Here is a 22,612-nt window from a genome sequence, read left to right as displayed (position 1 = left end):
ACAGAACCAGATATATCTGCCCACCCCAAGTCTCTTAACTGCTCTGCTGCTGCCAACTACAAGGACACACTCAGACCTCTGAAGAGGAAGACCTCTCCAGCTCCATTTACATCTCCCTAAACTCCTAGGAGGCTTTTTTTTTTCTCCGGTATGCGGGCTTCTCACTGCCGTGGCCTCTCCCGTTGCGGAGCACAGGCTCCGGACGCGCAGGCTCAGCGGCCATGGCTCACGGGCCCAGCCGCTCCGCGGCATGTGGGATCTTCCCAGACCGGGGCACGAACCCGTGTCCCCTGTATCAGCAGGCGGACTCTCAACCACTGCGCCACCAGGGAAGCCCCTCTAGGAGGCTTTTTGAAAAAAGTATGTATATCTGGGCTGCCGCGCAGCGGCTGGGCCCATGCATGAGCCATGGCCGCTGAGCCTGTGCATCTGGAGCCTGTGCTCTGCAACGGGAGAGGCCACAGCAGTGAGAAGCCCAAGTACCGCAAAAAAAAAAAAAAAAAAAATCTACACTCAGTTTATTTGGAACAAATGCTTTGCACTAGTGTGTAGAGCTGAACTGATCTCAGTGGAAATCCTATTTCCCCTTTTATAACTGACAAGAATCTAGTCCCATTTTGGCTCTAGAATTATAGGCAGAAAATGATGTTAAGAAAATGGATGACATTTTAATTCACTGATCAAACACAGGACCAATTCCTGAGAAGTTTGGAGAAGCTGACTTCAGCTACAGTTACACAAATCTATGAAATACCTGAGCCAGGATCTAAACCTAACCCAAAAACCTGTGTTTCCAAACGTATCATATTTTGGAAGTGCTATCAGGTCACAGAGTGCTGAACGAACTTTGAGCAGTATGAAGACAGAATGATGCGACAATCTTTATAATCTCTGTATCAATTATAAATGCTCAGTGTCAAAGATTCACACCAGACACTAGATTTTCAAGCCTACAGTATTTAAGAAATAAAACCATTCAAGTGTGGAAGTTGTTCCCAAAGAGGCTCAATCTATAAAATAATAAAAGGCAAGGAGTGTTTCTGGCAAGACAAGACAAAAATCAAGGATTATAAATCTATAGTTTTATTAAAACAAAAACTGACAGTGTTGGTATGAAGTTTAACATTTAAACAAAAGTTTTCACAGAAACCTAACACATGCCTAAAAAGATTTTACAACGGAGTTCTAGATGCAGGTCTAAATGATGTCAAGAACTGATGGATCTCATGATTCAAGACAGCATTTTGGGTTTTAGTTAATTCTTAGGATTAAAAAAATTTGTTTTGTTTTAAAGTGAACCGCTGCCCCAGTATGAAAATTTAATCTCCTGAGACCAGGGCTTCAGAAATCATTCAACTCTTGAAGTGACTCAGTGAACTTGTGCTGTCAGTGACTGAACCCTGCCACCAATGGTTTCAAAGTTCAAGAAACAGAGGCGCCAAGAGTCTTCTACCCTAAGAGCACCGGCCCTTGTCTTTGCCTACTCTCCCATCTCTTATTCCACCCTCTGCCCTTCCCCAAATACTTCAGCCAGTGGCTTGGATGGAGAAGCTGATACTTATAACTTCAAAATTAGAAAAGAAAGGGTCTTCTTGTCGATTTCAAGAATTAGCACCTCTAAGACAGAATGATCTGCCTGTGTATACACTCCAATAAGACTTTTCCTCAACCAGTTTCCATCCCCCAAATGGCAGCTTTGGTAACTTCTTAATTGGGAAGTTAAGAAGTTAGCAAAGCTTAATGCTTTTTGGGAACAGCATTAAGCTCAGGCAGGGAACACCTTGGCTTCACAGGCATTCACAGCTTTTAAACAGTCTCTCACAGTCCTCATTTAGGTTGCCAATGACATTTTTTGAAAGGATGAAATATTCTGGACAGAACCAAATCATCATTAGTTGTTCTTTCCTTTCTTTCACCATTTCCCCCCGACAGGCCCCAAATTTTAAGAAAAATGATCCTAACCCATCTCCCTTCTTTCCCACCCCATCCCTCCCACCCCAAATAACACACCAGAAATAGCCAAAAACTACATACATGCTACGCTGTAAAAATGCAGAGTTAACACTATTGGGAAGAAGGCTGTGGGTTGTGGAGATGCTCTTTGAAGATCTACAGTATCTTTTGCTCTCCCACATCCCATTCTGCAAGTTTTGTCCTTCATAGAAGGCCCTTTGCTTTTCTCAGCAAAGTTCAGAATGGGTTGCCTTGAAACACTGACCCTCCTTCCCCTCCACTGGGATGGGTGTGCAAACTATACAGCATGGAGCGGCTTTAAAGCACTTGGGCTGCTGTAGGGCACAGAAACTATACTGGCTCTTCAAAGGACATCTTCTCAAGCCCCCTCTACGGTGTCAAGACAAGTAGAACTCCTTTCCCCACTTGAAACCCAGTCAGATGTGACAGGGGCTGGTACTCAGGAGAGTTAATTCTTGTCATCTTTTTTGTCATCATCCTCCGAGGGGTAGGAATGCCACGTCAGCCTTTCCTCATAGAAGGATATGACAACCTGTGGGCACTTGACATTGGCTTCCTTGGCAGGGACCAGGTCAGCCTCATCAGAGTTTTTCCTGCAGAACAAAGCACAAAGAGACTTTGAGACCAGGTGCTAGTGGTCTCCTAACTTGGATCACCCAAGGGCTTGGGCTTTTAAAATATTAATTCCAGGCTTCCCTGGTGGTGGTGTGGTTAAGAATCTGCCTGCCAATGCAGGGGACATGGGTTCGAGCCCTGGTCCGGGAAGATCCCACATGCTGCAGAGCAACTAAGCCTGTGCACCACAACTACTGAGCCCATGTGCCACAAATACTGAAGCCCACGCGCCTAGAGCCTGTGCTCTGCAACAAGAGAAGCCACCACAATGAGAAGCCCACACACTGTAACAAAGAGTAGCCCTTGCTCACCGCAACTAGAGAAAGCCTGCACACAGCAACGAAGACCCAACATGGCCAAAAATAAATTTTAAAAAAAATTTATAAAAAATAAATAAAATATTAATTCTAGAAGAGCAGGCCAGGGAAGGATGATTATATGGTGTTAAGCATCATTTACTAGCAGCTTTTTTTTTTTTTTTTTTTTTGCAGTACGCGGGCCTCTTACTATTGTGGCCTCTCCCGTTGCGGAGCTCAGGCTCCGGACGCACAGGCTCAGCGGCCATGGCTCACGGGCCCAGCCGCTCCGCGGCATGTGGGATCTTCCCGGACCGGGGCACGAACCCGTGTCCCTTGCATCGGCAGGCGGACTCTCAACCACTGTGCCACCAGGGAAGCCCTACTAGCAGCTTTTAGCCAAGTAATATCCTCGGAGATCTTCTCCCATTGAAAATCTCTAGATATCTTTGTCAAAAGCTAACTCTGAACCCCTGGGAAAGGCTGCACACACACATACAAAAGAGAGGCTACCATACTCTTCCAAAGCCATATCCTAGCTGCTAAAAGCCCATGGAGAGATCTTGGCTTGGAAATAGGATTTAATACCATGTTGGATAATAAGATTTAATACCAATTTGGCACTGACCAGAGCCAATGCAGGTGGACACTTTCTGGCTTACTCATAATCATACTGTTTAACACTACCAAGTGCCATGCTCACACAGACAGGCCACAACTCCCAGGTGCTTTGAAATGGTGCTTCAAAACTGGGAGGTAGAAAATAAAGGGACTGTAACATAATTCTCCATATTTTTTCTGAATTTTAAAATGTTCTCAGAAATTGAAAACCATATACATATTACAAGGGACTTAGAGGTAAGCTCTATCTTCAGGTCACTGGGAACATCCTAGATGGAAGCAATAGTATAGGGCAGGCAGCAGATAGATATATATGATGGAATCTCTGATGAGACACACCCCAAACTTCCAGAACTTCAGCAACAGGTACACCAAAGCCACACAGCCCCACGGAACCAGAGAAGAGTAAGCCAGTAAGGTATGTTTTTGAACAACGGACAAGAGAATGGGAGGGAAAAGGAGTATAATAGTATGGGAACCTGAAGCAGGCTGCCCCTTTGACAATTCAACAACAGCCTTTGAAGTAAGAGTTCAGTCTTTTCACTGCACAGAAAAATAGCTACTTTGCGAAATGAAAAGGTATCTCCATTCTCCAGGAAAATCACTTTAAAGTGAACTTGGTTTAATAATCAACATCCAATCTTAACTTACAGAGTTACATTCAGCTATAATCTTTACACACACTAGTGAGTGAACCAAAGGAATGTAGTGTCAAGCAATAAGGAGGTGCTACCATTACTCAGACTGGTCACGTGCAGCCAGAGAAAGTGTATTCTAGTTGGATTGAATAAGTCCTGGTATTAATTCCTTTCCCCCATATGCAGCACCTTAAAAATGAACTTTTCTCCTACAGGCTAGCAATAAATAAGCTAAAAGAAGGTCAGATTCAGTAAACACCTAGGGAATGCATGGGAAAAAAAATAGAGGTTTATCCGGTTGTGCCATAGGCTTTCAGTGTTCAAGTTAGGCCTCTCCTGCCACCTTCTAAAGGAGAGGAATTAGTACAGATATCAGTTTCCAAGAAGGTTCTAGACTGACAAAAGGACAAAGCCCCTAAAATGCTGCCTTCTTTGGCACAGACTTAGAATTATTCACTCCTAATTTATATTTTAAGGACAATGATTGAGCTCCACTTTGCGGGGGAGAACAAGCACTTCCAACAAGCAAGAAAAAGGGAAGAAAGCCTTCCTTGGGACAGAGAATAGAGAAATTATAGAGAATTTTGGGTTAATTACAATTCTTAAGATTCTTAAGACAACTGCTTTCATTAAGCTGTTTCATGGAGTACTACCACCACTGGTATTTATACTTATAATGGAAAAAAGCAGGCTTCTCTTTATGCTTAGTATAGTAAAGGGGCCTTGCTGACCCCTGCTGGCAGATACTGCAATTGTAGAATCTGCACAAACTGGAAAGGATCTAACAGTCAAGGACAAAGGAAAAGCTACAGAAATTCTTTCCTAACCCTGAGAAGTTAACAGAATTTCTGATCCTGGGGCCAGCCCCATCTTTATTAACGAGGTGGTGGAAGGGGAGGGTGGTTCAATCACATTTCCCCCCCCCCCTTTATTTACATAAGTGAAATGTGATTGATTCCTCCCCATACCCTCTGTACTCCAGATTGTCTCCCACCTCCTAAAAAAAATGGGCAAAGATCCGAGAATCCTAAGGGCCCCTACCTGTAACTCATGAGTCCAGGTTGGCAGTCAGGCCGAGGGTCACTATCGAAGGACTATGCCATCTTAAAGATTTCACACCTGGGCGACTGGAATTTTGAAGGTCCAGCTCTTTTCCTCTGGCATGGAACAGATGTGGAGAAGAAAAAAACAACCACACAGAGCCACTGGCAGACTCACCATTTCATGAGGAACATGAGTTCTCCACTGGAGTCTGTAGCTCCAATAATCCGCTCTGGTTCCAAACCCCGGGCAAAGCCTCGTGGCTTTTCTGACTGTAAAAACCAGAGAGATGGAACAATTTTAACTATATGGGACTGTTCTCCGGACTGGAGCCACTCCTGTTTCTCTGACAATGTTATCAAACCCTTTGCCAATATTTCAGCAAATCTCTGGCGCTAAGTCACAAGGCTTTTAGAATCCTTCTGAGTGATTATTCCATCAAGTTTTGAAGTGCTTGAGGTTTCCCCATATGTAAAAAGGGACCCACATCTCAAGCAAAATAAATGTTCACAACTGTTCTTCACCCTCAAAAGGTACCTTACTTTACGGTATTGAATAGATTAAAACCTGTAATGATTAAAACACTGACAGCCATCTCCTCACAGGAATGAATTCCCTTGCACTTACTGTTCTTGAACCTCATAAAAAATAAGAGTAGATTATGTGGCTTCATGAGATTGAGCCCTCAAACATTTTTAAAACATTAGCCTATCTAACATTCCAAAAGGATGGAGAGCCAGCTACTGAGATCTAAGGAGCAGCAGAGCAAAAGTGCTTAAATTATCTGGCTTTCAGCTTCTTTGACAGCAGCATGAATTCTAGGCTAGTAAAAATTCTTACTTCGAGCCTTACCTCTTTCTTCTTCTTTGGTTTGCTCTCCTCCCCCTTATCTTCTGAATCAGAATCAGCTTTGCGCTTGCCTCCCTCTGATTTATCTGTCTCGTGTGCTGTTTTCTGTGACTGCAGGAACTCAGCAATGAGGTCGGGGCAATCCAGGTTTTCTTCTGGCTCCCATGTGTTGTCCTCACTGAAACCAGAGGCACACGAGTCACACTTTCCACTCAAAGTTAGCACACTCACACTAAGGAGAAGCACAGGAGGACAAAAGCTGGTGTCCTTGGAACAGAGGAGTTAATGATAAAAAATAACTGGATTCTGTCCAAGACCAAGAACTTGACAAAGTTGACATTTCTTGGGAGGCGGTAGGGGGCTTTTTTTTAGTACAAATTGAAAGCTTAGAAACTTGCCTCCTTCAAAAGAAAGTTACTCTCTCTTTGCAAACTTGGATCAGTGTAAAGCCACACACAAAACTGCTCATCAGAAATCAGTCTTGCATGATAGCACTTTGTACATGTAGGTCATTTTTCTAATTAAACTATAAGCCATGAAGGCCAGGCCTGAGTCACAATGTACCCATCAGAGCACTCTGGGTCATGCACATTACCAATCTCCTGAGAAATAGCTGGTGACCAAATGAATGGATTTGCCTGGGTCTATGAAACTTACTCTGAGAACCCCTTCCACTTTAGGAGGTACTCCACTTTGCCCTTTACCACTCGACGGTCGAGAACTTTTTCCACCACATATTCTTCTTCCTCTTCTTCTAGCACCTCCTCCACTTTCTTCTTGTTTTGTTTTTTCCCCATAGTGCCCGCCAGCTTTCTGGTATAAAGGGTGACGCTGCTAAAATGATAAAGGAAATAAAAAGGACATTAGGGTACACTCTTCTTAGGAGAATATTTGGATAAGAAAACCAGGGACATCATAGATGATTTTAATAGTGCACGCTTGGGACTTCCCTGGTGGTCCAGTGGTAAGGAATCCGCGTTCCAATGCAGGGGACGTGGGTTCGATCCCTGGTCAGGGGACTAAGATCTCACATGCCATGGCGCCACCTAGCCCATGTGCCACAACTACTGAGCTCGTGCGCTTCAATTAGAGAGCCTGCGTACCGCAAACTACAGAGCCCACATGCCCTGGAGCCTGAGTGCCACAACTAGAGACAAAACCTGCACGCCAGAACTAGAGAGAAGCCCGTGTGCTGCAACGAAGATCCCACATGCCGCAACTAAGACCCAATGCAGCCAAAAATAATAAAATAAATAAGTAATAAATAAATCTTAAAAAAAGTACTGCATTCTGCTTTAATAAATGTTATACCTACTCATCTTCAATACCCAAGAGTTTTCTATGTTCAGCTAGAAAGTTAGTTTTCTAAAACAGCCCCAACTAATCTCACAGCAAAACTTTATTCTTGCATATCCACTTAAAACTTTTATACCCATTCTTTCTAAGTTAAAAAAGCTCCTAATACCCCTTTACTTACGGTATCTAAAATATTACATTTATTTGAAAAAAAGCAATCCTCCTAAAAAATAAACCTATATACATATAATCCTCTGATCCATACTTTCTCCTAATTCTCTGAATGTTTTTCAATTTCATCACAGTATCGGACTTGGATTTTTACTAAGGGAAATGGCTTGTCCTATTTATTAAACATCTAGTTTAATTTTCCCTTCTGTATATGTATATATAATATGAGCAATTCTTCTACACTGTTAAACACAATCTCTTTTGAGTCCCCTAAAGTTATGTAGTCTTTTCTGAATGCCATCATTAATTTATAATTCTCAAGTTTCTTGTGAACTTTTTATTCTACTTTTTATTTCTAAGGCTGAGAGGGATTCATAAAAATGCCAGAATGACCATGGAATTCTCTAAAGGAATTTGGAAATAAGTGGGGGAAAAAGGTGGGTATCACAGATAACAGAACCTGAATTTATTCTTTTGTAAAATATATTATCAGGCTGGGTAACCTCTAAGGGTTTTTCCAGTGCTAAAATACCAGTCCCCTATAAATCTATTTTCTTTAGTCCTTCATACAACTAACTCTTGACTGTTGGTAAGCATAAAGCCTTATGATTACAAATGTGTCAGTAGGTGGCGCCATAAGATATCTATACAACAAAATTGATCTACAAAACTGGCTGCAATCTACAAATTGACAGATCAGCTGCCCAAAAGGAAATACAAAGAATCAAGAGAAGGTGGCGCTGTAAGATATCTATACAACAAAACTGATCTACAAAACTGGCTGCAGGGCTTCCCTGGTGGCGCAGTGGTTGAGAGTCTGCCTGCCGATGCAGGGGACACGGCTTCGTGCCCCGGTCCGGGAAGATCCCACATGCCGCGGAGCGGCTGGGCCCGTGAGCCATGGCCGCTGAGCCTGCGCGTCCGGACCCTGTGGTCCGCAATGGGAGAGGCCACAACAGTGAGAGGCCCACGTACCGAAGAAAAAAAAAAACTGGCTGCAATCTACAAATTGATAGATCAGCTGTCCAGAAGGAAATACAAAGAATCAAGAGTATGGTAGGTGATCGAAGAGAAGAAAGTAGTTACTACCATGTTTCATGTTTGAATTTAAGGCAATGCTAATTGGGGTTTAAACTGGTTATTCCTAGCATCCTTGGGAAAAGGAGTCAGTGAAAGTAGGCTCTTCTAAATAGTTTTAAATTGGCACGTGTAGACAGAACGTATTTTAGAAAGAGTTAATCTATAGACTATATGGAATATAACAAAGCTTTAATAAAAGTCAGGCTCATCAGTATCAGTTATAGTATCTACAGATGCTTATTTAGGTTTATACTCTGAGATATTCTCATATCTGCATATATGAGCAATGCTGACTTACTGAAACAACAAACATTTGTTTGGCTATAGAAAATTCTGGACATTGCTGGAGACTGGAGATTCAAGAGAGTAATGGTCCCTGTCTTCCTGAAACCTAATGTCTGGTAAGAAAAAAATATAGATACCTCTTCCACTAAAGGTATTCTGAACTTTTGCTGAGTGGCACGCGCGCGCACACACACACACACACACACACACACACACACACACACACACACACACACACAGTTTTCTGAGATGCTTTCAGTGTGGCCTAAGGCAACACCTAATGCCCCTGTCCACACAGTTCAAAACACACATCTGCGCTAAGACTGTTCTTCTCCATTTACATACCAAAGATTCTGCTTTCCTTCCCTCCCCAACCCACCTTTTAGTGCCATGAGTTTTCCTTTTCTTGTTACTGAACAGACTTATCAGTGTATTGAATGTCACCTGCTAATTATTGGCTAGCTTCATTGTGCCTCTGATTCAGAGCCTGTTGCTTCTTCCTGGAGGGAGATACTTTCAGGTGTTCAGAATTCTGATTGCCATGACAAGTGTTATTTTATAAGGAAAGGAAAAAAATCTAAATTTTCTTTTGGATAAACGCAGTAGTGTTTGCTCCGAAGAACAAGTGCTACTCATTGCTTGCTTCCTTCTTTCACTGTCAGCTGAAGGGGTGGCAAGATTCATGCATCAGTTAATGTGCAAAGAAAAATAAATTGACAATCACCTTTCAATAACAAAGCATACCACAACTCCCTACATTAGTTTGAACTCAGAAATTGGAAGCTACTCCCTTTCTCAACAGACAGAAAGAAAACAATGGGTTACAGACAACCCCAAACCAGTACTGTCCCCTAATAACCCCTCCCAAGTAATTAAATTTAAGAAAGTAAAGGAAAGGCAGTCTATCACTTTGGCTTCAGAATTTAGAGATATTGAAGGCTCTGTGTTATCTACATTAATAGCTACATTTGTCTTACAAAAAGAAATATCACTGAATCCTGCCCATCTGATCCTGTTACTACAAAACAAAAAGGTAGGGACACCTTCTAGCTCATCCTAGCTACTGCAGGCCTCCCCTCCCTTTATCATTAGCATGGCCTCAAGGAGAAAGAGTCATAGCATAAGAATATAATCCTTTAGGTTAGGTAAAGAAAACCCCCAAACAGGGAAATCTAGAGTGAGACCACTTGATTTTCATCTTTACTCACTTAAATTCATTGTCCTAAGAGCAACTCAAATGAGAAGTGAAGAATATAGAAAACACACTTCCATTTCTCTCTTGAGTTTTCTTAACTGGCTCATCCCAGCATTTTATCTCCAGGGTTTGGATTCTCTTTATATTGGAGACTCTCAGCCAGGCTTCCCAGTGTGTTTTTTCCTTATTTATAGGTACTTCTCTGGGGTCCTGAATAAACCATTTGTCAAAATCAGTAGAGAAGTGGATTAAATACACAACCCACTCTTCCTACAGAATCTATTGATAGCACCTTCAGACAAGCCAAGAGCTCCCTTAAATATTATGACAGGCCAATTATTTGCATATAGTTTCCAAATTGATTATTTCAAGAGGGACCACCTCTCCCTGAATATGGCAATCTCCAAATACCAGCAGTGACATCTGGAAGGAGGGCTTTCAACTGGAATTGCTTGGCAAGGATATTCAAAGTAACTCAGATCAGCATAGTAGCACAATGGAAAATGCCTTTAGTCAATGCTATTTGTCACTCTCCCTAAATATCCTGGCAACCAAATTATGGCATAAAAAGTGCCATAATCATTGAACAAAGGGTCAAGATATATACTAGAACATCAAAAGATGTATACAAGGGCGAACAGTTCTAAATTAACTCAGAAATCTTAGGGACTTCCCTGGTGGTCCAGTGGTTAAGACTCCATGCTCCCTATGCAGGGGGCCTGGGTTTGATACCTGGTCAGGGAACTAAGATCCCACATACTGCAATGAATCCCGTGCGCTGCAACTACGGAACCCACGTGCCACAACTAGAGAACCCCTTGCACCACAACGAAGACCCAGCGCAGCCTAAATAAATAAATGAAAAGATTAAAAAAGAATCCTTGGACAAGTCTTCTTAAGAGGGCTTCCCTGGTGGCACAGTGGTTGAGAATCCGCCTGCCAATGCAAGGGATACGGGTTTGAGCCCTGGTCTGGGAAGATCCCACATACTGCGGAGCAGCTAAGCCTGTGTGCCACAACTACTGAAGCCCACATGCCTAGAGCCCGTGCTCCGCAACAAGAGAAGCCACCGCAATGAGAAGCCCGCGCACCGCAACAAAGAGTAGCCCTCACTCACTACAATTAGAGGAAGCCTGCACACAGCAACGAAGACCAGACGCAGCCAAAAAATAATAATAATAATAATAATTTAAAAAAAGTCTTCTTAAGGCTCGTCACAACCAAAAAACCTTAACCTAGTTAAGCTGCTACAATTTTTACCTAAATATTTACCGGGTCGGCCACATTTTAAGATGCCTAGAAAAATAATACGTTACATTTGTGTTGCACTTTACAGTTTACAAAGTGCTACCATGTTATCTCATTTGATCTTTGAAACAATCCTATAAAATAAGCCATTCAGATGTTACTGACAACTCAGAGATAACACAATAGATTTACATGAAATAAATCTTCTAAGGTCACACAATTAACAAAAAATACAGCACTTCAGTATGGACATTCCCTGTTGCACACACAGAACTAGGAGCTAGCTACACACTTACAGGTGAAATTTCCCTCCAGCCTGTACGAGGAAAGGACTGAAAGGTCTGACTTTAGTCCTCTCTACAATTTGTCATCAGTAAATAAGGAAGTGCAGATAATGATTTTCTTTCAAAAAAGACCTTGGAATATGTATAGGTGTTTAAAAACCAACGATTTTTCATTGGTTACTGGAATATGGAAGGTATACATTGTTAATTAAATCAGCAGGCAGTGACAAAGCTTTGGTTTTTAGGGCCCCAGCAGTCTTCTCAGTCTTTTAAATTGACAAGTGCTAGATGGTGCAGAAGTTTTGAATTTTTGTAGCCTAGCAAGTAGGCTACAGAAAATTACTGAGAAAATGCCAATTTTAAGAACCCCAAATTCTTCTATAGTGTCCCAATAAATCCAGGAATACTGTAAATCTGAAGCAAGAGTCATGAACTCATAGTTCTTTTAAGAGAAAAAAAGAGCACAGTTGCAATTCTCCTGGATACCCCCTCCACTCCTACAGTTAGAAGCTAGAAAATGGAAAGGAGGAACAATGCTACTTGCAGGCAGAGGCAGTGAAGTATCAGACACAGGATTAGGCATTCTGTTTTTGAATACAGGCATACCTCCAGACCCCTGCAATAAAATGAGTCTCACAAATTTTCTGGTTTTCCAGTGCATATAAAAGTTTATACTATATTGTAGTCTACTAAGCAATAATTGCATTATATCTAAAAAACCAATATACATACCTTAAAGAATACTTCGAAAAATGCTAACCAACATCTGAACTTTCAGCAAGTCATAACCTTTTTGCTAATGAAGGAAGGGTCTTGCCCTGATGTTGATGGCTGCAGAATGATTAGGGTGGTGCATTCTGAAAGTTGGGATGGCTGTGACAGTTTACTAAAATAAGACAATGAAGTTCTCCACACTGACTCTTCCTTTCACGAACTGATTTCTCTGTAGCATTCATGCTGTTTGATAACCTTTTACCCACAGAACTTCTTTCAAAATTGGAGTCAGTCCTCTCAAACCCTGCTGCTGCTTTATCAAATGAGTTTGTATAATATTCTAAATCCTTTGTTGTCATTTCAACAGCCTTCACAGCATCTCCACCAAGAGGAGACTGTCTCAAGAAACCACTTGTTTTTTGGCTCAACCATAAGAAGCAACTCACCTGTTGAAGTTTCACTATGAGATTGCAGCAATTCAGTCACTCTTCAGACTGTGCTTCTAATTCTAGTTCTCTTGCTATTTCTACCACATGTCTATTTCCTTCACTGAAGTCTTGAACCCCTCAAAGTCATCCATGAGGGCTGGGAATTAACTTCTTCCAAACTCCTGTTAGTGTTGATATTTTGACCTCTTCCAATGAATCACGAATGTTCTTAATGGCATCTAGAATAGTGAATCCTTTCCAGAAGGTTTTCAATTTACTTTGGCCAGATCCATCAGAGGAATCACTATCTATGGCGGCTATAGCCTTACAAAATGTATTTCTTAAGTAATAAGACTTGAAAGTCAAAATCACTCCTTGATCCACGGGCTGCAGAATGATGCTGTGTTTGCAGGCATGAAAACAACATTAACCTTGTACATCTCCATCAGAGCTCTTGGTGACCAAATGTTGTCAATGAGCAGTAGTATTTTGAAAGGAATCTTTTTTTCTAAGCAGTAGGTCCCAACAGTGGGCATTAGATAATATAACTTTATTGTGTGCAGCAGCCCTTTTCACACCAAGTATTAGTTTTTCCATGTGAAATAAGTTAAGATTTAAAATGATAAAGTTATTGTTAAGGAGATGCATTGGGCAATAGAAAAAGCTGAGGAGAGTTTTTATCTGAAACTGGAAAACAGAACAGTCTGGAAAAAAAGGACCACACGTTGCTAAGACCAGAAAAGGAGCTTGGAGACCATGCTGTAATTATGTTGTAAACAGATGTGCTGTCATCCAGGCTTTGTTGTTCCATTTACATTATATAGTCAGAGTACATTTAGTAGATTTTAAGGGCCCTAAGATTTCTGGAATGGTAAATGAGTACTGGCTTCAACCTAAAGTCACCAGCTGCATTAGCCCCTAACAAGAGTCAGCCTGTCCCTTGAAGCCAGGCACTGACTTCTCCTCTCTAGCTATGACAAAGTCCTAGATGGCACCTTCTTCCAATAGAAAGCTGTTTCGTCTACACTAAAAAGCTGTCGTTTACTGTAGCCAACTTCATTATTTTAGCTAGATCTTCTGGATAACTTGCTGTAGCTTCTACATCAGCACTTGCTGCTTCACTTTGCACTTTTATGTTATGGAGATGGCTTCCTTCCTTAAATCTTATGAACCAACCTCTGCTGGCTTCAAACTTTTCTGCAGCTACCTTATCTCTTTAGGCTTTCATAGAACTAAAGAGAGTTAGGGCCTTCTCTGGATTAGACTTTGCCTTAAGGGAACGTTGTGAACGGTTTAATCTTCTATCCAGGCCATTAAACTTTCTACATATGAGCAAGAAGGCTGTTTTGTTTTCTAATCATTTATGTGTTCACCGGAGTAGCACTTTTAATTTCCTTTAAAAACTTTTCCTTTGCATTCATAACTTGGCTAAGCAGCGCCTACCTTTTGGCCTATCTCGGTTTTCAACATGCAGTCCTCACTAAACTTAATCGTTTCTAGATTCTGATTAAAGTGAGAGACACAACTTCTCCTTTCACTTGAACACTTAGAGGCCATTGCAGTGTTATTAAATGGCCTAATTTCAATATTCGTTGTATCTCAAGGAATAGGGAGGCCTGAGGAAAGGGAGAGAAACTGGGGAACAGCTGGCAGATTAAGTTTTGCTATCTTACATGGGCATGGTTTGTGGCACCCAAAAACAATTACAAGAGTAATATCAAACATCACTGATCACAGATCACTATAACAAATATAATAGTAATGAAAAAGTCTGAAGTATTGCAAGAATTACCAAAGCATGACACAGAGACATAAAGTGAGCAGATGTTGTTGGAAAAATGGCACTGACAGGCTTACTGGACACAGGGTTGCCACAAACCTTCAATTTGTAAAAAATGCAGTATCTTCAAATAAAGTGAAGTGTAATAAAACAAGGTATGCCTGTGGTTGGTCCTAGTGAAAGGATATGAGAAGGATCTGAGAAGACAATGTGAGCATAGCTCCTGCTTGCCATCACATACATGAATTATAAAGGGCTATCCCAGAACTTCCATACTGATTTCTTGCCAGCTTAAAAGGTCAAATTCCAGATGTGAGGACAAGGTAACAGCTACAGCCCTCTGAAACAAACCAGTAGGCCTTTTTAGGTAAACACTACAGTGAAACATTTAGAATGCTGGTCTGGTGAGATGACCATCTGTACTAAGAAAGGATTCACAGGAAAGCAGATCTTGAGTAGAGAACTTTCACCTACATGAGAATAAGAATCACCTATGGAGTTTATAAATATAGATGCCCAGATCCAGTGAGTCAGAGTGTATGTATGTGCATTATTTTAAAAAATATTTTGTTTTTCTAATTGTAATATAATACATGTATTCACATTCAATTAGGGAGTCAAAGTTCCCTGGCTCAAACCCTGTCAAAGCTGTTCTTCTATATGTAAACTGACCCAGATGTACATATGTGAAAATAGATATTATAGTTCTATAACTTGCCTTTTAATATAATGTAATGCATCTCTGACATTGTTCCATAAAGGTCTCCATTATTAAGCTGCATAGTATTCCATCTTGTATGGACACACCATACTCTAAACATCCACCTAATGATGAAAATTTGGGTTGTTTCCAATTTTTTATTATTGCAAACAGTGTTGCTTTGACCATGGCACCTGCATCTTTAAAAGCTCCTTAGGCAATCTGATGTACTCCTTGGATATAAGCCATTGCTGTAAGAGGATTGGCAGAAACTACATTCTTCAGGTGAAATTACACACATTATTGCAGACATAAATCAATTCTCATAGTTAGCTAAAAGGCAGGTGAACGTTTTACTTTCTCCATAAAAATTTAGAGGGCTTCCCTGGTGGCGCAGTGGTTGAGAATCCGCCTGCTCATGCAGGCGACACGGGTTCGTGCCCCGTTCCGGGAAGATCCCACATGCCGTGGAGCGGCTGGGCCCGTGAGCCATGGCCACTGAGCCTGCGCGTTCAGAGCCTGTGCTCCGCAACGGGAGAGGCCACAACAGTGAGAGGCCCGCATATCACAAAAAAAAAAAAAAAAAAAAAAAAAAAAATTTAGAATAAGGCTGAACAGTAATAACTGATGTTCCTGAAAACAAAACTCTACATCACATTCAACATCATTCACTCTAGACCTTTTTTGTACTAGCAATGAAACTGGAAGAGCACTGCCTGAAGGGTCCCTACAGTTCCTTTCACCAGAAGAAAGCTAGTATGAGCACCAGAAGCATGATATCTTTGCTGTCCTCGACCTCTCAAAACTTTATGCTTATAGGTAGTTATAGATATATTTACTGCATAATTCAGTTTTCTCATCTGTAAAATAGGTGTAACAACTCTCATGGAATTCCTTTGAGGTGAGCTTTTATGACCTTCTGGCATTCATTATCTATTTACATATTTGCATATATGTCCTACTTCATTATTTACTGCTTTAAGCATAAGGATAACTCTCTGAAATCCAGTGCATTAGGAACTCAGTGAGAAAATACCATTTTTGTTCTATGTATATGGCTGAAATTCATGGCTAGGTTTTTCTTTCTTTTTAAAATTTATTTTGGCTGTGTTGGGTCTTCGTTGCTGCACACAGACTTTCTCTAGTTGTGGCGAGCAGGGGCTACTCTTCCTTGCGGTGTGTGGGCTTCTCATTGCGGTGGCTTCTCTTGTTGTGGGGCACGGGCGATTTAGCCCAAGGAACTATTGTTAACAAAAGCAACAGAGGTAGACAGTGTGTAAACCAGTTTGGGTGGGAGTACACTGAATAGGAAAGTGGCAGGTAACTGCTAAAAAATTTTCTACAAAGTCTCCTCCTCCTTCCTTAAAAGAAAGGCCAAACTCCACAATGTACATCTAACACCTTTTAGATCCAACCATTCCATACTCCTACTTCCCTCACAAAACCTATTCTCCTGTCAAAACAGAAAAGTAAAACCTGAACATATCCTGCACATTTCCTCCATGCATGGATTTGCTCATTATTAAGAAGTGTGCTCCTGTCCAAGACTAGTAGTCAAAATCCTACCCCTCCTTCAAGAGCTAGCGCAAATGCTACTTCTTCCACGATGCTTACCCAACTTAGCTAAATATTATTTCTCTTTTTCTTGTGGTTCCCAAAGCATTTTGTTTCTGTTTTTACTCAGACACTCAAAGGTAGGTCTGGACCCAGTGTAAGATGTTGAACCCTATATGGGCAATAAGAATGGATGTCTCAAACTCAGATAACCAGAGAACAGAAGTCCAAAGCTGTTGGCTTTTTAGGGAATGATAAGCAAATAAATCGGATCTGCAAAGAAGTAAGTATCCTTGCTGAGCATTAGCAACTACATACCAGTCATCAAAAGGCAGGTGAAGGCATGTGTAGTATATTCAGTTTATAGTCCTCCTAACTTATGTTTCTAAACTGCTTTTAGTTTGTTAGCTGTGGCTGTTTGTGAGGCAAATGCTTTCCAGATGGAAAACTTTACTGAGCAGAAAACAAGAACTTGTGCCACATACCCGGTGGGCAGGAGTTTCATTTTTAAAGAAATCCCTGTCCTTGAATTCCAGGATCTAGGACTAGAATACCAGTGTGTGAATAAAATTAGAATTTTATCTGAGATGTGTCCAGAAGCTTGGCTAACTCCTTTTCATGGTGCTGACAGAAATGAAACTATAGATATAGCTTGGGTTTAGAGGCCATAGGGATCTGTAAATATTAGTAGAACACAGTGATACCTGAAGCAAATATTTTAGTTTAAAATGAAATAAAAGTGATTAGAAAGCAAGACAAGAATAAGAGCAGAGACCAAAGCATTCATAGACAACAAAACAAAACCAGAGTACTGACCCTAACTTCTCAAATAGCATAGTTCTGTTAGGCCCTCACTGTGTCAGCTATTATTAAAGAAAGGCACAATTTCATAGACAAATTAGGCTGCCCCCTTTTGGTCAGTAAATCATAAAAGCTTAAAAGGCAGGAAAGATTTAACAAGTTATTCAAATACTTACAGGATCAGAATTTTGTCCTCATTCAAACAACTTCTCCAATTAACCCTGGAAAGGCTATTCAGTTTTTCAGTAGACATCGCCATTGAGAAATACTTATTAACTCTATACAAAGGACACAAATGATTTTTCAAGATGCTTATATAACAGAAAATATTCAAAGTACTATATAGCTTGCTGTTGAAACCCAGAACCTGGGTCCTCTCCTAATACTTGCCTAAGGTATTTAAAACTGCCACTTGCACAAACTGCATACCTTTTCTGTATTTAATACCAGGGTGAGTATATTAAAAACATAGGCTAAGACAAGCATGCCAAGGGCAACAGTTTTACTCTGCCTAATGTCATAGAACAAAAACAGGCAAATTGATTACATAAATGCACATGAGGCCATTCTACTAATACGGGATTCTCAGAAAAGATCTCAAAGCCCTATCCATTCATTCAACAATATGAATGGTCAACTATGTGTCAGACACTTGAATGAACAAGAGGCATGGCCCCATCTTATATAGGGCATAAACTAGCCATTAGCATCTTATTCCAAAAACTCTTCAGCGAAATAACCTATGATGCAAAAAAGCCATCAAATCTAATGCAAAATCTGTTATACCACGAGAGAGAGGATATGAACAAGGAAGATTTCAATGGATAAACTACTAGAAAATGACAAAAACGCATCAATTCTCTTTAAGTGGTGTGAATTCAAAAAGAAACATTTTCCTAGTCTCTAAAATGGGCACCAGAAGATATAATGGTTGCTTCCTTTCTTTAGATGATTATAAAAATATTAGTATGCTGTAGTCAAAATGTAGAAGAATAGGGTACCCTTACTTGGTCTCCTTTAATCAAGAAGCTAGAAGCACCAAGCTACACAATATTTACATTTTTAGTGAAAAACAATTTAGGTTACAGCAGCCAATGAAGAAAATGGCACCAGAGGGAAAATTGGAAATGACTGAAGATTCTGAACTGCCTTGAAGCTTTATTAAGGTGTGGCCGATTCCAACACTGTGCCCTTCAGTCATATCACTTTCCATGTAAATATCTATAAGCACCTTGGAACACAGGCACTAATTTCCCAATTGTATTCCTGCATCCATCCCCAAACCCTGGACCTTTTAGAACTATTCCAAAATGGCTCTTAACACATTTGAGGAGGAGAGCTTACCCCTCGCCAGAGGTTCTAGTGTAACTGATCTTTTTGTAAATTCCACCTCAATTAAGCTCAACCAATACATGTCTGAATATAGCAACAACCCATGAAAAATCTTCATCTGAAGTTTTGGAAAAGGGGTAAAGTACTGCTCCCTTCGTATTCAAATTTTCCAGCAAGGACAAGCTGGCTAAAAAAATTAAAAGCCCAAGGAAAAAACAAAACTCACAATCTCATGAACTTTTCCACTTTCTCTCTCAACCTCCCACACCATCTCATAATCTCTCACTAAGTTAACTTCATTCCTTAAATATGAACTCATCTACACATTTCTACAATTTCACCGCAGTGAAATTGTGACCAGCAACAATCTCAGATAAAAACTTATGGAACTAATTATGAATCAAAGCAAGAGCTGCACTTGGACTTTTTAACTCCCTAAAGGAATAAAGGAGTGAAGGTAGTAGAAAACCTGGAAAAGGGAAGAAAGTGTGTTCCATCTTTTCTTCACACATTATTCTTACTGCCGATCAACGAGGAAGCAAGGGGTGGCCAGTTTCCCCCTTTTCTTCTTCACACCTCACAGAAAATGCTCTCGGGACCTCCGCCCCACTTGCCCTGACAGCTTCTCCCCGCCCCCTCCCCGCCCCCCAACCCAGGCAAATACTACCCCTCCTTCTAGCCCCTTCCTCGATTTATTCAACAGATCTCTTCCCCCAGTAGCACACTTTGGGCCGCCCGACCCACCCTTACAATTTCCTCGAAGTTACCGTTCCCCAGCCCTGCAAGCGGAATTCCTCTGGCAGCCCCGGCTGGACCCAATATTCTCAGGTTACATTTCTAAACCTCGGGTCTCGCAGTCGTCAACGCTCCCTACGCTTGTCCAAGCATCCAGGCTGCCCCGTCCGTCCCCTTCCCATTTACCCAGTGTTTTCTCTCCAGCCCAATCCCGCAGCCGCCCACCCAACCCAAGGAGCATTGTCTTGGTGTACCCAGGCCCGAAGAGCGACCCGCAAGTGCTCGGCCCACCCAGAATCGCTTCAATTTCTGGCTCAGGAGACGCCGCCCCGCCCTCTCCATCTTTCTCGCGCCTGTCGTCCTACTCAATGCGCCCGGCGGAGGGCTCGGCGCGGGAAGGGCGCGGGATTCGGACGCGCTCCCCGCTCCCGACCTCCGCCGCGAGCGCGCGGCCCCTCGCCCCTCATCCAGGAATCCCGCCGCCGCCGCCGCCGCCGCCGCGCGCCTCCCCCCCGCTTCCCCGCCTCTAGCGGGCTCTTCACCTCAGAGCAGCGCCCACGAGCCCGAGAGGAATCGGTGCCGCGCTACTGGCGCGTCTTGTCGGGCCGGCCAGGGGAGTGGCGACCAGAAAAGCAACAAGCCGGTTGACCGCGGTTGAGCCCCTCACTGAAGCGGCGTACCGCAGGCCCTGGCCAACGGCCCTCCCCTCGGCCAAACAAAAGAGCCTCGCACTCTGCGCTGCCCGCCGTCCGCATCGCGCAAGCGCGACGACCCGCCGCACAGCGCTATGGGACTCGGAGTCCGTCCCAGACTACAAGGCCCGAAGTGCTGCGCGCCTTCCACGGCTCCACGCACAGTTTGCGAGGGTTTCGAGTTTTACTTAGTTCTTCAATAGCTAGCTAGTGCCGCCGAAGCGACTGCAGTTTAGAAAGCTGCAACCTAGAAAATTAAAACGTGTGGTTTACAAGCGAGTCTGATGCTTGGTCTGAAATATCAACCACTTCTGGACAGTAGTTCACGTCCTTGAAAATTTTGAATCTTAGAACAGGTTTCTCACCAGATCTCTGTAAGGCTCCTACTTCTCGGCGTTGAGATTACAGTACTTTCGAGGCCTTCCCTGACCCCTTAGGCTAGGTTAGGTCCTCCTGGTAAGTGTCATCATGGTATCTCATTGGCTGCACCAATGGGTGTCTTTAGTGCCAAAACCCCCATTATCCATGAACACCCCTCCCTCACCCAGCCTCCCCAAAGAAACACAGAAATAGGCAAAAAACCACGTTTCTTATTCTTTGAGACAAGTGTTCTAGTTCTTCTAATATCAACTAGATTGCTGTCCCCAAACCCTCTCACGTGGAAATTCGGTCTCATCGTAATATTCACCCCACTTTATTGTCATGTCTGTCTTCTCTCTTGGACTCAAAAACACCACTCCAGTAAGGGCAGAAACCTTGGCGCAGTACAGCCCCTAGCATACAGTAGTCTATCCCTAGCATACAGTAGTCAATCAGCACTTGCTGACTAAATGATTAAATGAATTAATATGTTCTTCTCCTACCTGACAGAAAATGTAGATGATCAAGATTTCCTTCGTCTCTTTTCTTCACATCATATTTGTGGGGTTTTTCGATCTCCCCCCCTTACTCTCCTTTTCCTTATCCAATCAGGAGCTAAATAGAACTTCTACCACCAAGGTGACGTTTTCCCCCTTACCTAGAATTCAAACATCCTCCTAATCAGAGGGAAAGGAAAAAGGCAACTAGTCTACAGCACTCCACCCCAGAATGCAGGAGTCTGCATTTGTATAACAGTTTTGCTGAGCCAGGTACTGTGCAGGATTCTGGAGAATTGCCATGTAAGAAACCCAGCCCAGCAACATCATAAAAGAGTTTTGCAGGGCTTCCCTGGTGGCGCAGTGGTTGAGAATCCGCCTGCCGATGCAGGGGATACGGGTTCGTGCCCTGGTCCGGGAAGATCCCACATGCCGCGGAGCAACTAAGTCCGTGAGCCATGGCCGCTAGGCCTGCGCGTCCGGAGCCTGTGCTCCGCAAAGGGAGAGGCCACAACAGTGAGAGGCCCGCATACCGCAAAAAAAAAAAAAAAAAAAAAAAGAGTTTTGCTAAAAGAGCTGTGAGAGCAGAGAAGAGGGCAGTTCTTCTTGAGACATTTTTGGGTTGGGTGTCCATGAAGAGGCAAAAATTCATCTATTCATTCCCTCCTGAAGTGCCCTATTCTGTTTTTAATAATTTTAATGATGAGAAACTTAGTTGTAATACTATTAGCTACTAGCTAGGAATTTTGTTAAGTCCTTGATTAATGTTATATAATCCTGACATCAACCCCGGGAGGTGTAAATGCTATTTCCATTTTGCAGAAAAGTCTCAGAGGCTGTGTAACCTGTCCAATGGCATTAAGCAAGAAAGTGTTGGAATCAAGATTTGATGTTATTTCTAAGTCCAAAACCATATTTCTGCCTGCATAAAATGCTGTTATCCCCAATTCTTCATACTGAGCTGAATGCTGCTTCCCCATGTAAATGCCACCTATTTCCTTACTTCTGGCTTCTGTAGCAGCACACAGTTCTCTTCTGTTAACCTAATTCCTCTTTCATATTGTACTTCTAGTATTGAAATTCCGCCTTCATGTTCCTTAAGTTCTCTCTTTTCTAAGCTAAATGTCACCATTTTCTTAAACTGTATATCTTAGGACAACAGTTTCAGATCTAGCACATCTAGTTTGTTAAATTCTGCCTCTTATAAGCATATTTCAAAGTAGAGGGAGCCATCATGGCCCTAGTGCTCTACATCATTCTTGAATTAAGGGAGTCAAAGGTCACCTTCTCTTTTTAGGTAGCAGAGCGACACCGGTTTATGCTAATCTGCAATCAACTAAGAGCTCTCTTGTTAATCATCTGTTCTGGAATTCTGCCAGGGATGGATGTCAAACTCTCAAGCCTCCAAGTTTCTGCATTAACAAAA

General features: G+C 42.2%; 2 protein-coding genes across 2 annotated transcripts in view; one reads left to right on the top strand and one right to left on the bottom strand.

Annotated features, from left to right (window-relative positions):
- The window catches only part of NFE2L1 (NFE2 like bZIP transcription factor 1), a 33,236-nt gene extending 17,975 nt beyond the window's left edge, over positions 1-15,261 (top strand). Inside the window, exons 8-11 of the transcript XR_010838209.1 lie at positions 7,862-7,938; positions 8,129-8,557; positions 8,909-8,982; positions 12,675-15,261. The gene's annotated coding sequence lies outside the window, so the exon portion shown is untranslated. The remainder of the gene's footprint in view (positions 1-7,861; positions 7,939-8,128; positions 8,558-8,908; positions 8,983-12,674) is intronic.
- CBX1 (chromobox 1) lies at positions 1,061-20,418 on the bottom strand. The gene is made up of 5 exons (XM_067021408.1): positions 20,180-20,418; positions 6,692-6,868; positions 6,038-6,212; positions 5,363-5,457; positions 1,061-2,567 (listed from the first exon to the last, which is right to left on the bottom strand). The coding sequence occupies exons 2-5, from the start codon at positions 6,829-6,831 to the stop codon at positions 2,423-2,425; spliced, it is 555 nt and encodes a 184-aa protein (XP_066877509.1). The 5' UTR covers positions 6,832-6,868; positions 20,180-20,418; the 3' UTR covers positions 1,061-2,422.
- Between the last annotated feature and the right edge of the window lie 2,194 nt (positions 20,419-22,612).

The sequence above is a fragment of the Kogia breviceps genome, chromosome 19 (genome assembly GCF_026419965.1).
Source record: "Kogia breviceps isolate mKogBre1 chromosome 19, mKogBre1 haplotype 1, whole genome shotgun sequence".
Lineage (NCBI taxonomy): Eukaryota > Metazoa > Chordata > Mammalia > Artiodactyla > Physeteridae > Kogia > Kogia breviceps.
Note: the sequence above shows the minus strand (reverse complement) of the source record. Positions and strands in the feature narration are given on the sequence as shown.